This window comes from Psammomys obesus, unplaced genomic scaffold, assembly GCF_907164565.1.
Source record: "Psammomys obesus unplaced genomic scaffold, mPsaObe1.curated_primary_1811, whole genome shotgun sequence".
Classification (NCBI taxonomy): Eukaryota; Metazoa; Chordata; class Mammalia; order Rodentia; family Muridae; genus Psammomys; species Psammomys obesus.
The window spans coordinates 16,051,684-16,069,464 of NW_026596091.1; the positions used below are offsets into that span (position 1 = coordinate 16,051,684).

Below are 17,781 nucleotides of genomic sequence, written 5' to 3' on the forward strand. Positions count from 1 at the left end.
GGAAACACATAAATCCCTGTGTAACTAACTACTGCGATGGAACAAAGAAACAGTCAGCATTGAGGAAAAGGAACAGGTTAGGGGTGGCAATCAAAATGGAGTATGAGGTAAAGGAATAACTGACCACAAAAGTAATATTTAACAGAAGCCCGAAAAAGGGGCCCAGCTACCTGGAGATAGCAGAAAGGGAGTGTACAAGAAAGGCCAAGGGCTGGAAAGACCTGCCTTAAGGAAGTGGGAAAAAGGTAAAGGGTAGAGTCTGTCACTCAGAGGGAGACCCAGAGAGAGGAGCTTGTAGAACAGGCAGCCAGAGCTAAAGTAGGACTTGGACTGGAGGCAGTGAAATGGCGGCTGATGGCCCTAAGGAAGATTTGCCACCATCTTAGTCCCTAGAACTTATGATGTGGGTTTTGTAGGGGCAAAAGTGTTTTTAAAGTCATAATTTATGGTCTTTCTGAGTGGTAAATTTTTTGACAAGTGCCGTTAGAAGAAAAATACACAGTAGCTCATGCCTATAATGCAGCCTTGGAAAGGCTGAGGGAGGCCTGAGTGGGATACAGAGTGAAATACAGGCTCAAAAGCAAAACAAACAAACAGACCCCCCCCCCCCCCCCCCCCCCCCCCCCCCCCCCCGAAAAAAAAGAAAAAGCAGAGTCACCAGCTGCGCATGGTGGCACATGCCTGTGATTATTAGGGAAGCGGAGGATTACTGAGAGTTTAGATATGCCTGGGCTACCCTCAGATACCCAGTCCCCAATTCAAACAAGTAAGTCAGAAGCAGATAAGAGGAGGCAGACTGCAGGGAGGCGGCCACTGAAGAGGCACTGAGGGAGAGGGACTGGGACTACCCAGGGCCTTTGGAAGGACTGTTTTTTGTCAACACCTTGACCTCTGGCCATCAGAACTGTGAAGAATAAACTTCTGTTGTTTTAACTTTCTAAGTTTGTGGTACTTTGTTATGGCAGCTACAGGAAATAGAAGTGTGTTTGGGGATTTATTCCATGGCTCTTAAGATCTGATTTATGCTTCAAACTTCTCATGGCTACTGTGTGGAAACAAAACAGATAGTAAAGTCCTCTAGCGCTGTTAAAAAAGTACCCTCAGAGGAGGTTTTGTGCCTACAAGGGGGATGATCCTAAGCTAGACAGAGGGCTAAGACAGCTTTGGGAGTTTAAGTAGATAAAGGATATTTAAAGTTACAGGAAGGATATATGGTCAGGGAACAAGCAGAAGATTGAGAGCAAATGGCCAGTGTCTGATTCCTTCCTAGCTCTGAGCTTTTTAGATCAAGAGATAGGCAAAGAATCAAAGGCTGGAAGAGTGTCACTATATAGGATAACACAGAAGGCAAAGTCTATGGTGGAGCAAATGCTGAAGGGCAGGGTCAGCTGGGCAGACAGGTGGTGAACACTGAGAGCCAAAAGGAGCCTTTTCGGACATCTCCCATGCCTCTTCAGCAGCTCACTGTGTAGTCACACGCTGGATCTCATCAGTAGCAGACCCCATCACCTGCTTCCTAATCATGCAAAATTGCTTTCCTCCTTCATGACTCTGTCCATAGCTTTGGCTTGGAACTCTTGTTCCTGCTCATTGCCTTCACTGAGCTCCTCACAAGTGGGCCTTACCGTGCTGCTTGCAACTCACCACTCCCACATTCGTCCCTTCAGTTGCCAGGCAAAATCCAATTATCCTGGAATTCCTGAGATAATGTTTGAGCCATGACAGTCCTTAGCCACACCTCTTCACACACCATAAACCCATGGTCACCCACTTCACACTGACCGTCCCCCTCAACACACTTGCAAGGGATTCAAAAATATATTTAAAGGGAGGGGTTGGGAGGAGCTGAAAGGAGTAGAGGGAGGTAAAACTAATCAGGACGTAGTGTATGAGAAAAGAATATTTTCAATTAAAGGGAAGAAATTTTTAAATTTCATTTTATGTATGTGCATGTGATTTCTTTGCCTGATTCTCCACTTGAAGGCCTCACTTAGAAATTTCAGTTTTTTTACCATTAGCACAGCTCCTCCCCTACCTCACAGGTTGTATGGGTCAGATACTATTTGGGAAGGGGGGAGCACACATATGCACACCTATTTATGGAGATTAGAAGACGGCCTCAGGTATCATTCCTCTGGCCCCATTTCTACCCTGTGTGGTTTTATGTCTGTGATATGCAGTGTGTGTGTGTGTGTGTGTGTGTGTGTGTGTGTGTGTGTGTGTGTGTGTCATATGCATTTACTAGTTTGGTTGTGTGTGGGTGCATGAGTGTGCACATTTGTGTGAGGCCAGAGGCTGATGTCAGGTATCTTAATCTTTTTCCAGCTTTACTTTTTGACACAGGCTCTTTCACTGAACCTGAAGCTCATGGATTTGCCTAGGCTGGTTAATAAGCCTCCCTGCCCTGGGCTTGCAAGTATATGTCATTATGCTTGGGGTTTTTGTTTTGTTTTGTTTTAATGCGGCTTCTGGGGATTGTTGAACTTAGGCCCTCATGTTTGCAACGTTTGCAAGGTAAGCACACTTTACTGACCAAGCCAGCTCATCCGCCTCAGTACCTAACACAGTACTCTTGAATAAACTAAGTGCATAAGTGTTGGAGCAGAGAGGCAGCCATGACCAGAAGAGGGTAAACTGTGAAAGAAAAGAGATGGTGGCCTTCAAGGATTTCAGAGAACTCGGTGTCCCCAAGCAGTCAGAGCAAGTTTGAAGTGGTTAAGGAGGTCTCTGGTTATAAGGGAGATCATGTATCCGTGCTTCTCAGGCCCACGGGTCACGTTTAGGAAGGAGATAGAGCCTAGTACAGGGCTTTAGCCAAGGGGATAGGCAAAGCGCTGTGGAGTGTAAGTTGATGCCATGACTGATGAACATGGAGACTTAAGGCTTAGCTTCTGGCCAGACCTGGAGGGAGCCAAGGATGGGGCATGGAGGGACATGCGCATCTGTATCCCCTTGCTCCACTGCCTCTCCATCTCTGTCTCTCTGTCCCTGTCTCTCTTTACTGAAGTTTATTTTTAAAAGCACTCATACCTCCTTTAGACAGCAGAGGTTCTGTTTGTATGTTTTTTGTTTTTTAAACTCATCTAGAGCAGAGAAATTTTAATTTAGGTCCATTGCTTCAACTATGGTGCAGTGCTTGGATAGTACAGACAGATTCTGAGAATTTAATCTGTTTACATTTTCTACTTCCAGTTAGAATATGGTGATTTTTTTTTTTTTTTGTGCAATCCTCTTTCATTTGGGCTTATAAATGTGTATACCTAAAGATTACATTTTAGTTTTTTAATGATTGATAGAGAATGCCTTATCATTAATTTCTCTAGATTTGTTTATTTTTCCCTAAAGAAGGCAATTCATTGCTTTCTTTTTTGGCCCAAAGGCCACGCTGGAAATGGAGGAGCAGGTACAGAGTGGGCCTGCAAACTTGTAGTAGCAAAGAACAGAAGCAAAAAAATGTAGGAGGACCTCTGAAGTAATTGTGCAAAACTCAAGGCTTTCGATATGAAGGTTATTTGAATTACCAGGCTCCTCTTGACTACAGAATGAAATGACCTGAAAGACCATATAATTTAAACTTATAAAGAGAGATATGGGGCTAGTAAGATGACTCAGCAAGCAAAGATACTTGTCATGTAAGCCCTGCAATCTGAGTTCGATTCCTACGACCCACATGAAGGTGGAATGAGATAGCTGACTACACAGAGTTGCCCTTTGACCTCCATACTCACCCTGTAACACCTGTGCCCACAAATTGCACATCACACACATACACATACTAATACTGCTACTTACCCCAGCAATAATTGTTCTACAGATTAATCAGAATGATGTGTTTATATGATTATCATGCCATTTACATAGCAGCATGGAATAAAACCCAAATAGGGTAATATTATTAAAGAATGATAGTATATAGTGATATTGTATGTGATAGTGTAGAGATTTCTCCCTTCAGTTATGACAGTACCTGGAATCTGAAATTAACTGTAAAACAAGATTCAGTACACACTGTACCTATTTCAGGCATTGAGCCAGAGTGCCAAACAATGGCCTTGGTGAGCCTCACACCTTGACTTTCTTCCTAGCTACACACTCCCTGCAGGGTATCAGAGACATACATCAGCATGTAGCAGGTCCCACTGGCTGAGCAGTTCCAGATGTGGACTAGAGAATCTGGGGTCCTGAGAACTGATTAAGCAGAGCCTCAAAAGAGTGTTGTCTATGAGGTATCTTTCTAGATACAGAGCAGGTTTATCCATTAAGAGGGTAGAACCCATAGGACTCTATATACATGAACACAGTTACCTTGGGACAAACTGCAACATGAGTTTCAGTAGAGACAAAGCACTTAGTAGTGAATGACTTTAAGTTCTAGTTTTGTTGTAAATGATAAAGGAAAAAAAATACATTTTTAAAGGTATTTCTATACAGACAAAAATGTAGACATATAGACATAGCGAAATCTCTAGTAAGGAAAGAAGGTCTGATGGTCTCTTGTACTGTCTTATAATTTTCTCTAGGCTTAGAATTATCAAAATTAAAATATACCAAGACCAGAAAGGGAAACAGAGTAAGACAATTCTTTGTATTCACAAAACAACAGCTCCAGCATACACTAAGTAGGAGGAAAAAGGAGGGGGAGCGTGCAGAAGAGCAAACGCTTGTTATCTGTCATACACAGAATACACAAGAATGGACACACCAATGTCTGTGAACACACAGAATTCCCGGTGATCGTCCTCCAGGAAAGGAACCTCGTGGCCAAGGAGTAGAAGGAAGCTCATTAGGTACCCTTTCATAGTATTCAAGGTCTGTATTAGGTACTGATTTTACCACATAAAGGACATGTGAGATAATGTTTAAAACCCACAAAAACAGAAGAAAATGCCATTTAGTTGTAGAAAATAGTATTTTGTTTTGTTTCATCTTTGACTTCCTGAGACATATCTCATGATGTAGATCTGGCTGGCCTTGAATTCACAGTTCCCTGCCTTAGCCCCAAATGTTGAAAAATTACGAGTGGATGCCACGGCACCTAGCTCTAGAAGAGCTCTCTTGACAGATAACCCTGTACGTGACTGCAGGTAGGTCCTTGTTACATCAGTGATGGCCGCTGAAGGGTGCTCTTCTTTCAGGTGGCAAAAACAGGCAAACAACAGCAGCAACAAAAGCCTCTGCTGGCCCTCCAGTCAGTGTGAAGGGAAGCCCACGTCCCTACTGGGTAGTGGTCTGTGATCTCACCTCCAGAGACCAAGCAGGGCAGAGTGTGCTCAGTTTTGGTCAGCTTGACACAATCTAGAATCTGCTGGGAAGAGAGAGCCTCGGTTGGAGATTTGCCTCCATCAGGTTGGCCTGTGGGCATCTGGGGGCGGGGGTCGCATTTCTTTGCTTGTTGATTGTTATGGGAGGGTGTGTAGTCAGTGCCATTCCTGGGCAGGTGATCCTGGGTGCAATAAGAAATCAGGCTGAGGAAATCATTGACAGCAAGTCACTAAGCAGCATTCCTCCATGATTCTACTTCAGTTTCTGCCTCTATGTTCCTCCTTGAGTTCCTGCCCTGACTTCCCTCAGTGATGGAGTTATAAGATGTAATACACTCTTTGCACTCCCAAGTTGTCTTTGGTTAGCGTTTTATCACAGCGACAGAGAAACCTAATTTGTTCTATGTCCTAACAAGGATTTCCTCAAACAATGGATTTTGATAATGTATTATATATGTGTATGTATGTATGTATGCATGTATATGTGTGTACATATATATGTGTAAACTTACATATTTAAGTTTCTCCTAAGATAGTAGTTTTACTAGCTAGCATTTTTCATAACATCCTCCCATTGGCATTTTATCTTAAAATAGAGAAGTAGAATGATGAATACTGTAATTTTTGACATTTTAAGTGACATGGCAATGTTTACATAGGGTGTGGTTCCATAGAAATGTATGAAAACAAATTCTAGGGTCACATGGTGCAGCTGTGACATCCATACTCACAAATCGTTTTTCATAATGGTCCTGGAGTTTACTGTAACAGTTCTTAACTAAGAAAGAAGATTAAGGGCTGGGTGAGGTTGCACACATCCATAACCTTTTGAGCAGCCAGGAAGCAGGTTTTGGAATTGAAGGTCATGGTTGGCTTATAGCAAGTTTGTGGTCAGCTTGGGCTGCCTGAGACAGAACAAATACGGGAGAGAGATGCAGTGCTTGTCTACTTATTAATGTGAATATTTTTTGTTGTTGCTTTTTGTGTTTTCAAGACAAAGTTTCTTTGTGTAACAGCCTTGGTTGTCCTTGAACTTGCTATCCGACCAGGCTGACCTCAACCTCACAGAGATCTGCCTGCCCCTGCCTCCTGAGTGCTGGGATAAAAGGCATGCACCACCATACCCTGCTTTCTTTCTTTCTTTATTAATGATTTATTGTTTATTTTTATTTTATTTGCATTGGTGTTTTGCCTGCATGTATGCATGTGTGAAGCTGTGACTCCTCTGAAGCTGGAGTTTACAGACAGTTGAGAGCTGTCACATGGGTGCTAGGAATTGAAGCCGGGTCTTATACAAGAGTAGCTCATGATGGATGAAACATCTCTCCAGCCCCATTTAAAAAAAAAAATGCATTAGTAATTTTTGTGTTTTGTTTTCCTAAATTGTAAGAGAAAAAGTATAGCAAGCTACACTTGTAACTAGATATCTCTGTTTCTGGTGTATCATAAATGGTAGGCCTCACTTGAACCTGATTCTACAGCATACACAGCGTGAGCCATCAAGCTGAAGTGAAAACATCTTTTTGGTCTCCAGGCAGGTATATACTCCCTACCTAACACTTGCACTCATGTCTGATTAGCTTCTCCAGTTTACTGTATCTGAACAAACTCTTGGTTTCCACCCCATCTTGCTTCTAGACAGTAGTTCTCAACATGTGGGTCATGACCCTTTTGACAAACTTCTGTTTCAAAAAAATATTTGCATTATGATTCATGATTACAGCAAAATTACAGTTCTGAAGTAGCCATGAAAATAATTTTATGGTGGGGGTCACCACAACATGAGGAACTGTATTAAAAGATCGCAGCATGAGGAAGGCTGAGAACCACTGGTTTAGACTCTCTTCTGTCCTGTTCTTCCCCATCTCAGTAAGTGGCCTTTAGATTTTCCTGGGCTCCTTGGAACCAGGACCTTTCTGCTTCTCTTCATCAAACCCATTAACAAACCCTACAGTTCTATCCCTCCAGTTTCCATAGCCTCAGACCTAGTAAGATAACCATCCCCTCCAAACTGCATTATTGTAACCCTGGAGTTGCTTTCTTTCTTGTGGCCCCTCTCCGTTACCTGTGTGATATGACTGTTAAATCAATCCTAGAGCAAAAAGAGTGACTACCAGTAAGGCATTAGTCAGCTTTGAATTACTATGACAAACACTTGAGATTAGCAATTCAAGGAGGGAAAGGGTATTTGTGCTTCTAGTTTGGGGGTGTCAGTTGGTGGCCAAGTTACCTCTGTCACTTTTAGGCCTGTACTAAGGCAGTTTGTCACAGTACGTGATGGAGGAGGCTGTTCTCCTCTTGGTGACTGGAAGCAGACAGAAAGGGCTGGTGTCTTAATACCCTGTAAGGTCTTCCCCCCAAACCTCACCCCTCCTACTAGGTCCCCCCACCTCTTGAAGATCCACCACCTTCTAATAATACCACAAACTGGTGAACAAGCCTTGACCACATAGGCCTGGCTGAAGTTTCTTATGTCATCCAAGTCATTCTGTTTATGATGGATAATTTTAACGTCTTATTTAAGGAAACTTTGCTGTGTTCTTTTCTAAAAACTCCCTATAGTCTATATAATCTATTTTTATTTTTCTAGGTTCATAACCAACTTTATAAATTAATTTCCTTTTTGTGTTTTTGTTTTTTGGGTTTTTTTGGGACAGCCCTGCATAATAGCCCAGGCTGTCCTGGACTTGCTTTGTAGACCAGGGTAGGCTAAAACTCACAGAGATCTGCCTGCCTCCTCCTACGAGTAGGATCAAAGGCATGTACCAGCACACCCGGGAGTTAATTTGCTTCTTAAGTGAGATTTAATTATGCAAGAGGACTATAGCATGACTGTATCTACTTTGTTTTGATGGGTAGTGAGTTTCTAGTTTAGGGTACTTTGAACAGTACTGCTACAAATACTGACATGTCATTTGTGAAATGTACGTAAGTTCTGTTTGGTATATAGCTTGGAGTGTAGCTGTTGAGTCAAATGGTAAGTGCATATGCCACCTCAGAGACCAAGCAGCATGATGGGAGCGTCCTCAGAGATTCATTGTCTCTTTCTTGGCAAACTTTTGGCTAAGGGTGTTGTGACAGTGATTTCCAGATAACTAACAGAATTGAGCACCTTTCCTTGTTTATTGGCCTATAGTTTTTCTTCTTTTATAATTGGGAATCTATTTAACCCTTTGCCTATTTTTCTGCTGGGTCGTATGCATTTTTCTTACTGATTTATATGATATTTGTAAATTCTAAATACACTTTGTTAACATACATACATACATACATACATATATTATCTTGGTTAGCAGTGTCTCTCTCTCTCTCTCTCTCTCTCTCTCTCTCTCTCTGTGTGTGTGTGTGTGTGTGTGTGTGTGTGTGTGTGTGTTTTAAGATAAGGCCTTCCCATGTAGCTCAGTCTGACCTGGAATTTACTGTTTGTAGCCCAAGGTGGCTTCTAAGTCCTAATCCTCTTTCTGCTTCTGCCTCCTGGGTGCTGGGACTGCTCACATGTTCCACCATGCTCAGCAAAGTAGTGGAGTTTTTTCTTTTGTTTTGTTGTTTTTATTTTTTCCTTTCTTCAGCAGGGGTCTCACTGTGTAGCCTAGGCTAGCCTGAAACTCACTATGTAGGCCAGGATGGCCTCAAACTCAAAGAGATCTGCCTGATTCTTCCTCCAAGCACTGGAATTAAAGGCATGTACTGCCACCCCTGCTTACAATGATTTTTTTCAAGGAACAGTTTTTTTTTTCATTTAACTGTAGCTCAAAATGTTTTCTTTCTTTATAATGAACAGTCTATATATCTTGTTTAAGCAAACAGCTTAACTCAGTCATAAAGCTATTTGAGGCTCTCTGAAAGCCTATTGTTTTACCATATTTTAATCTGTAATACATTCAGAAATTATTCATTTGAAAAAAATTTTTTTTCTTTAATATCAGTGACAGTTTTCTTACCCAGAGCATGAGACACCCTCTTCTCGAAACCCAGTGGCTCCCTACTGCACTTGGAGTAAAGTGTGTATGTATCTCGCCATGCCACCTTGACCTGCTCTGTGCCCTGCGAGGCTGCTTCTGACATGTCCTCTCCCTCCTGTTTGCTGTGGCCTGCGTGCCTCCTTGCCTGTCTTCAGTCTTATGGTGCAGTCTCAGGCTTCACACTCTCTGTCGGCACAGTGGTGCATGCCTGCACTCCTAACACTTTGAAAGCCGAGGCAGGGAGATTGCAGGTTTGGGACCAGTCTGGGCTATAAAGTAAAACCATGTCTAAAAGTGAAATAAAAATAAAAATGACAACCAAAATTGCTTGCAGGCTTTTTGGCTAAGATGAAGTTGAGTTCCTTCTACTTAGAGTGCTCCCCCACCCCCTTTTTTGCCATCTTAGCTAGATCATTTCACCTCTCATTTCACCAACCTTTCCCAGAACAGACCATCCCATCACCATGTCTAACATGAGTAAATGGTTCGTTAAGGTGACCCCACATGCATGCTGGTACTAAGGATGTATTGCTGTTGTATGTGATCTTTCTTAGAACAGGTTCTGTATTGCTTGCCCCTTTGTATATCCTGTTAGAGCATTACACAGAATTAAAATAAGGTCCTAGGTGTAGTGCTTGAATAACCGACTATCTTCCCTGTTACCTACAAGTTCACCGGACTGTGAACACAGAGATCATTTAAAGGCTAGAGAACTTAGAAGGCTTTATAATTTCCTAAAGTTGGGCCCTGTTTATTCCTGTCAGTGATACTCACTGTATTTCAAGTTTACAAAGCTACTGTTTTTCCTAAGCCTTACCCTATAGACCTAATGAATCTCAGTGACCTGAATCTTATTGTTGGGGCTGTTTTGGGATGCGTGTATAAATTCACCTTTCCTAAGGGTTTCTTGTTCATTCTTTGTCATGTAATTTATCTCCACCGTTGATCACATTCATTTTTCCTTCACTTAAAGATTTTTAAGCTAATGTCTGACTTATAGTTCTTTTGATTAATCATCAAATGTCATAAAATTACAGAGCAGAAACAGATTTTAAGGCCATCTCACTCAGCTTTTAAAGAGTTTCTGGATCAATTGACTAAGTTAGAGTGCTTTCGCTGGGTGACTAATTTCCTAAGCTTACCTGCACTGTGGCTATGTGAGAGAATAACCACATTTAAGGGAGAGCACACAGAAACTTTTAGGAATAAAGATGACATGATTTACACAATGCATTTTCAAATGGCTCAAGAAAAATTGTTTCCGTGTGCACACATGTTCATGTACAAAGAGAAGCACTAAAGATATAAAGACAAAATATTAACAGGAAGGATCAAGCCAAATGGTATATGAGTGCTGTGGATGATGCAGTGATGCTCACGTAGTCCCTCTGAAACACTAAGGTTAGTTGACTTCCGTCAGTAGACTGAGACAGAATGGCCCAGCCTTGTGCCCTCTACTACGGTGTGCTCCCTTCTTGTAGCAAACAATTCTTGAACACTGGGGCTAGCACCCTGCTGGTAGTAGGACACTACCAAGTTAGAATATTCATAATAAAATTAAAATATCTTTAAATAATAAAAATCTTTTGCCATCACCTGGCCAGCCCTACATACAGCCTCTGCCTTCTCTGTTACTCACACCTTCACCTTGTTGTTGATAAGACAAGCACGCGGTCATGTCTTCATGCTGGTCTGTTTTCTTTCCTGACAGCTACTGCTTCCTGGGACACTTTTCTCATGCTATGGAACTTCAAGCCACAGGCTAGAGCTTACAGATATGTGGGTCACAAGGATGTTGTAACCAGCGTGCAGTTCTCTCCACAAGGAAACTTAATAGCCTCCGCCTCCCGAGACAGGACTGTGAGACTCTGGGTTCCTGACAGGTAAGAACAGCAAACATGGAGAAGATTTCTGAGGGAACTGTGGGAGGATACTGAGGCCTGGCTGCTGCTAATGTGCCTCTTGGGGATGCCTCAACTCCCTCATGACCTGTAATCACTGAGGTCACAAATAAACTGCCTTGGTTTTAAAGCCAAACTGCTTCATACAAGTTTCTCAAAATTCAACTCAAAATTATGTCCTCTTTTTGAAATATCATTTCTAACCTGGAGATATGCACAATATGTCTGAAGCTTTGAGAGATGGCTAGAAATATGTGTAAATCTGAAAGAAACACAGTGATATATACCAAAAGCTCAGTTTATTAACCCTGTAGTGCCCAGTCATGGGTTCTTGGGGGCCCTGGGAACCCTGTCAACACTCCTGTAGTTGGCTGGCCTTTGTTTGTTAGCATTCATTTTGGAGCTCTAGAATTTTCATGTTAAAAAAATTTCTGACAAAAATGTAAATCATTGCTGAGTATGGTGACACATGCCTTTAGTCCCAGCACTCAGGAAGTGGATACAGTTGAATCTCTGAGGTCAAGGCCAGCCTGATATATAGCTTGAGTTCCAGGACAGCCAGGGCTGAATAGAGAAACCCTGTCTTGAAAAGCCACTGAGATAGATAGATAGATAGATAGATAGATAGATAGATAGATAGATAGATAGATAGACAGACAGATAAGAGATATGGAGATATAGAGATATTGATATATATGTCAATGCATTTGCTGAAGTTGTATTCTTTGGTGACAACTTCTGTGAGATGCTCTTCAGACATGAGCTGATAGCCTGTCTTGTAAAAAGCTTTGGAGTCAGGATAATTTTTTAGGTTTTAAAATTTAAGTAAATAAATTTTCAAATATCCATAAAGAGTGAATAGCACAACTTCCTTACCATACCAGTCAACAGCTTCGAGGGCTGCCCCTGTATCATATATCTACCTTGTGTTATATATCTACCCCCACCTTTTTCTAGGGTACCTTTCTAAGGAATATTATGTGTACTGTCACTCTCTGTCCTGTGTCAGAGGATGGGAGCACCAACATTTCCCTTGACTCTGTTGTGGCAGGATTTGATTTGCAATGTCTAACTAATAGTCCCAGGCACTTACAGAGGAAGAATGCTTATGAGTGATTGTCTGCCTCTAGGTATTTTATTTTGCCACCACCCAGGGGAAATTCTGCTTTGAAAAGTTGAGTATTATAGTGACAGAAGTAGACTCTTGAGAAAAATTCACATAAAAATGTGCTTGGACTGGAGGGAAAGTCAGAGGAGAAAGAGAAAGGTTTAGCATTCAAGAGGAAGCAGGGGCTTTAAAACCCTTAGCTTTGGACATTTAGGGCTAATTCATTATTTAAAGAGTTGCAGCCTGTCATCTATTACTGACTTGGGAAATCTCAGGAAGCAAAGCATACCAGGGTAGGTGCACTAAAAATCTCACTGATCATTAATTTGGTATAGGTATCTGCGTAGTAATTGTGTTTCTATCCATTGGTTTCTCCTTCTAAATATTGTCACAGTCAGGCCAGGGCAATGGTGATTCGTGGCAATCAGTAATTTATATATCAGTGATTAGTTACCTATCACTGTTTAAAATCCCTCAAACTGAGTAGTTTAATCCAAAACCTGTCACCTATCTTTATACTGTAGGTGTTTGGGGTGTTTTTCTCCCTATTTATGTTGGCTGAGGTTACCTACACAGTCAGAAATGAAAGAGTGTGCTTCAGTTACAAGTCTGGGGCCTTGGTTTTCTTGCACCTTCTTGTCCAGTAGGATAGCCTAGACTTTGCCACAGAGTGGCAGGTGAGCGTCACAATGGGAAAAGCAGAAGCTGCTAGACCTGTTAAGAACTAGGCCCTCAATGGAACAGTGTCGCTTGGGCTGCTCAGAATAACTCAACAAAATCAGGCTGAATTCAGAAGAGAGCAGCAAGAAACCAGCCCAGCAAACAGCACAAGACTCCACTGCCCTGGTGTCTGCTGATTATCTTGTGCAACAGGTCCCAAGGTGGGCCAGCCTCGCTGGAGAATGTCCTAGGAAGAATGGAGTCTATCCCCCAGCCTGCCAGCTTCCTGGTCACTGCACATGACAAGGCTTTCCTTTGCTGGCTCTTGGATTGAGCAAATACAAGCTAAGCTATATCTGGTTTCTCTCACAAGAGCTCCTCTTGAAAATTGAAGTAGTCATGCATAATCTCTCCTGGATGTTGAATACTAATGTCAGTTATTACACATGCATTATTATATGCCTAGTGATAGAAATTAATGATAAAGTCACATTTGCCCCTATGAATGAATAAGCCAGATTGAATCTAAGAAGCTTTAAAGTATTGGTTCTTTCCAGTGAAATCCAGTAGATGGTTACTGAACTCTTTCTGTGGATCTGACATACATTAAATGGTGGGCTCACAGAGATGAGTAAGGTCATTTCTGTCCTCAGAACATATACTGGTTAGTAGGCGAGAAATAGTTTAGTGTTTACATGTCGGAGTTTACTGCAGTAATTTAGATCCTTGTAGCAGGTCAGGAACAGTGTGGTTTGCTCAGGGCTCTCATGGGAAACGTCTTCCTAAGTCACGGAGGATGAGAGACATGGTTGTGTTGGAAGCACTGTGATGGCTCTGGGTACAAAGTTCAGCTCAGTGGCAGGATATCCTGCCAGTAAGCTTAGGGCGTTGTTCTTCACGCTGAGGTAGCCAGTAACACATTTACACTGGGATTAATGGGCTTGGCATTACCTTTCCAACAAGTGACAAGCACAGTGTATAGGTGATGGTGAGGGTAGATAAAGGATTAGAGCAGGGAGACGGGTTAAGAGGCTTTTGCAATAATCTAGGTGAACGGTGCTAAATATATAAGTTCCTGAAGGCAAGCAGAGCCAGGTAGTAAGAAGAGGGCTATTCGGGTGAAGTGGTAAGCACAGGATTTGCTGATGTGATGCATATGACTTCTCTAGGCTTCTGTTGGAGAAACATGCTGCTGTTGCTCCAATCCCAGGTAGCAGATACAGGGCGAGCTGCAGGTGTTTGGATGTTGTGTGAGATTTGAGAATCTTAAGACAGATGCCTGGCTGATGTCTGTTCTCTTACCTTTTTCAAGCATCATGGCAGTCTCCCCATGTATGACTTAGGAAATGATTTTCTAAATGCAAATCTGACTAAGTCCTCATTATAGTGCAAAGTGCCTGTGCCTGGAAAGCTTAACACTGACACAGAATTTCCCAGCACTCAGCTTGGACCTCAGTGCCATCTAGCCTGCTGACTCTTCTTCTTTTAAGTGAAGAAAACCCAAGGTGTTTACAAGGGTTTTAACGTAGCACATATTAATAGAGCTGCTTGGGAGAAAGTGCACACTCATGTGTGGATGAGGGCGTCTGCAGAGTTACCGCCCGCATCTGTTTTCAGGAGATTCTGCTCGCCTACAGTGCCTCACATTGTTTTCTCCACTACTCTTTTGTCTTTTCTTCTTCCCCAGTTAAGAAAACTCCTGTATGTGAAACTTCAAAGCACTTTAGTTTTGTTCATAAGTATAAGATTGAGGCCATGAGGTTTGCAAGGCAGGAGGTACATGCCGGGGCCTCAGTAGTTGATAGTGGTTGGTAGAGGTGGTATGGGCTTGGGGACTGCAGGGATGGAGGGCTCTCGGGAGACATTTTGTATAAAGGCAGGTAGCACAGGAGGTCCTTCTCCCAGCCCAGACTGTTAGCTCACAGAACTCCACATGGCATGGTTTCAATCCCTGCTCTGGGGCCATCATCCTTAGCTATTCTAGGCTGAAACATCAAAGTTATTGCTTGTTACCGTAGTGGAGAGGCTGGCTCAGAGTATTGTTTAAGCCTCGGCTTCCCATTAAGACAGAAGCAGGGTTGGGGGAGCAGCCCCACTCTGTCATCTGTGGTCTCCAGGGACCAAGCCAGGGCACAGCAGTGTGAGTGAAGGTGCCGCGCTGTGTGACTTTCCCCTGCTCCTTTAAGGTTCTGTGAGCATTAAGCTGTGAACGTAGTAATCTGATAGTTAACTATTAAGTAACTTGTCACTGTTAACTTGTGTTTTCAGGAAAGGGAAATCTTCAGAACTTAAAGCACACACAGCCCCAGTTCGAAGTGTGGACTTTTCAGCTGATGGCCAGTTACTAGTGACAGCGTCTGAAGACAAATCCATTAAAGTGTGGAACATGTACCGTCAGCGCTTCCTCTACTCCCTGTACCGACACACACACTGGGTGCGCTGTGCCAAGTAAGTGCAAACAGTTCTTTACACAGTGTTGTTCCTGCTCCAGACTATGTTTGATTCCCCACCCCCACCCCGGCCTCCAGGCAGGGACTGGGGTGATGTCCATTCATTCACTTAGCAAACGTTAATTCTGTGACTGCTTTGTGTGTGTTGGAATCACTTATAAACAAAGCTGTCAGAATCTCCTGTTTTCATGGAGCTTACACTCTAGAGTCAGGCAGTTGAAATGTAAATATATATGTTATATGCTGCATTTATATATATACGTGTGTGTGTGTGTGTGTGTGTGTACACACACAGTAAATCTGTTTCATTTTAAATGGCATTCAGGGCTGCCTTACAGAGAAGCCTGTCTTCAGGCAGAGACATCAAGGAGGAAAGAGTAAGCCTTGAGATTTCTCAGGGAGATGAGAGCCTGGGGGTTGTTAGAGAAAAGCAAGGAGCAGATGCTGGAAGCAGGGGAACAAGGCCCTGCCTGAGAGGAAACGTCACTAGAACACGTTCCTTTCTCCAACTGACTCAGTAACAGGGTAGGCAGTGCGCTGTGGAGTGATGAGTGTTACCGGTTGGCAAGGCCTGCAGTCATCTAAGAGACAAACCTCTGGGCATTCTCTGAAGGAGTTTCTCCATTGGGTTGGTTGAGGTGAGAAGCTCCACTCTCGCATCGCCATTCTGTGGACTGGGTTCTTGCACTTGATAACAGGAGGATGCTAGTGCACACACCAGCATTTGTGTCTCTCAGCTTCTCAAATACAGATGTAGTGTGACCAGCTGTTTCCTGCTCCTGCCCTCGTGACTTCCCTGCCATGATGGATGATATACTTCGACTGTGAACCAAAGGAAACCCTTCTATCCCTAACTTGAGTTTCACAAAGCAGAGAGGAAACATAACTAATGTAGGAAATTGGTAGCCAGATGTGGGGTAGTTGATGTGGCCATATGACTCTTTAGCCATTTGACTGGTTTGTGGAAGGAATGCTGAAGAGTTTGAGACTTTGGACTCAAACCACCCTACAGGCAGATTCTGTTGACCAGAGTGAATATGGGAGTTCGCTTGGGAACTGGCCTACAGACCATTTGAATTATAGATAAGTCTGGCAGCATTCTGCCTGTTTCCTGAGACCTTGAGTGAAACTGAGAGAAATGTTGAGAGTATAGCATTCAGGCTGTGGTGTGGCCACTGCTCCCTGCCTTATTCAGATCTGCAGTAAGAGAGAGCAATAAGACAGGAGAAGTGTGAAGCTTGGTGAGGAAAGGCATGAGAACAATTTTAAAGTTGTAGATAAGGAGAGCATAGATGAAGCATCTGTAATTGAAAGAAAGGTAAGCCCCATTAAAGAGAAGGCATTAGAAAGGAGCCTCAGGACACAGCCCACCTATTGAAGGCAACAACTTGTGAAAAGGAAGATCAGTAAAGTAGGGAAGCTGATCTGAGAACTGGATGAAGGGGTTCCCTGCTGGAAAACAACCATCTAAGGCACACAGTGGCCACTAACAGCTTTGCCTCAATCAGGTCCATACTACATCTCCAGCTGGGGGCCACATTTGGCAGTGTTGTCAGCCTGGTACTGTTTTGTTTTCATTTTTAGGATAGAAAGAGTGGAAGAGTGAAGGGTTCACAGAGGATTTTCTGGGGTCCCAAAACTTTGCTGAGACCAAAGATTGAGTTTGCTGCCTGGAAAGGAAGGCATGCTTGGCAGATGAGGAAAGGGGCTTCCAGGGAGTGAAAACTAAGGTTCATTGGCTAGAAAGTGTCAGAAGCCCAGCTGCATGTGTTTTGTTCCTCTGTGGTGGTTAATTGCCTTCTGTGTTTAATACTGTTACACTAAGCAAGGCACAACCAGAACCAGCAATGATTCTGGGTCTCTGAAAGCTTGCTGTGTTCTTTCAAACACACTGGAACTGAGGCTTAAATTCTCACAGCTTAGAAGGTGCCCAGGAAAAGCCTCTCCCTCCCTATTTCTGTTAGAAAAAGGTCAGAAGTGACTCAGGCCAAAGTAGAGTCCTTTGCCTATTCCCTCAGCTAGTGGTGAGAAATGGTGGTTCCCTCACACCAGGTCAAATACCTGGTAGAAATGGCTGCTTTGGCACACCCATACCCCATATTCTAGCATGGGGACAGAAGAGCCATCTCACAGAAAGGGTGGCACAGGTGTGCTCACTGGGTCCCTGTGGGCCCAGCCAGATTACAATATTAGTGGGAGTTTGAGTCTAGTTGTCTCTGTGAATTCAAGGCCAGCCTGATCTGCAGAGCTAGTTCCAGGAGAGCCAAGACTACATGCACACACATTCAGACACACACAATACAACCCTGTCTTGAAAAACCAAAACAATGACAACAAAAGTATAGAAGAAGAAGAAGAAGAAGAAGAAGAAGAAGAAGAAGAAGAAGAAGAAGAAGAAGAAGAAGAAGAAGAAGAAGAAGAAGAAGAAGAAGAAGAAGA

General features: G+C 43.0%; 1 protein-coding gene across 3 annotated transcripts in view; it reads left to right on the forward strand.

The window, feature by feature from the left end:
• The window catches only part of Poc1b (POC1 centriolar protein B), a 134,181-nt gene that overhangs the window by 35,285 nt on the left and 81,115 nt on the right, over positions 1 to 17,781 (forward strand). For all 3 annotated transcript variants that reach the window (XM_055627775.1, XM_055627773.1, XM_055627774.1), the window contains 2 exons: positions 10,935 to 11,106; positions 15,161 to 15,340. In XM_055627775.1, the coding sequence (XP_055483750.1) occupies positions 10,961 to 11,106; positions 15,161 to 15,340 (326 nt within the window). In that variant the 5' untranslated portion in view covers positions 10,935 to 10,960. The remainder of the gene's footprint in view (positions 1 to 10,934; positions 11,107 to 15,160; positions 15,341 to 17,781) is intronic.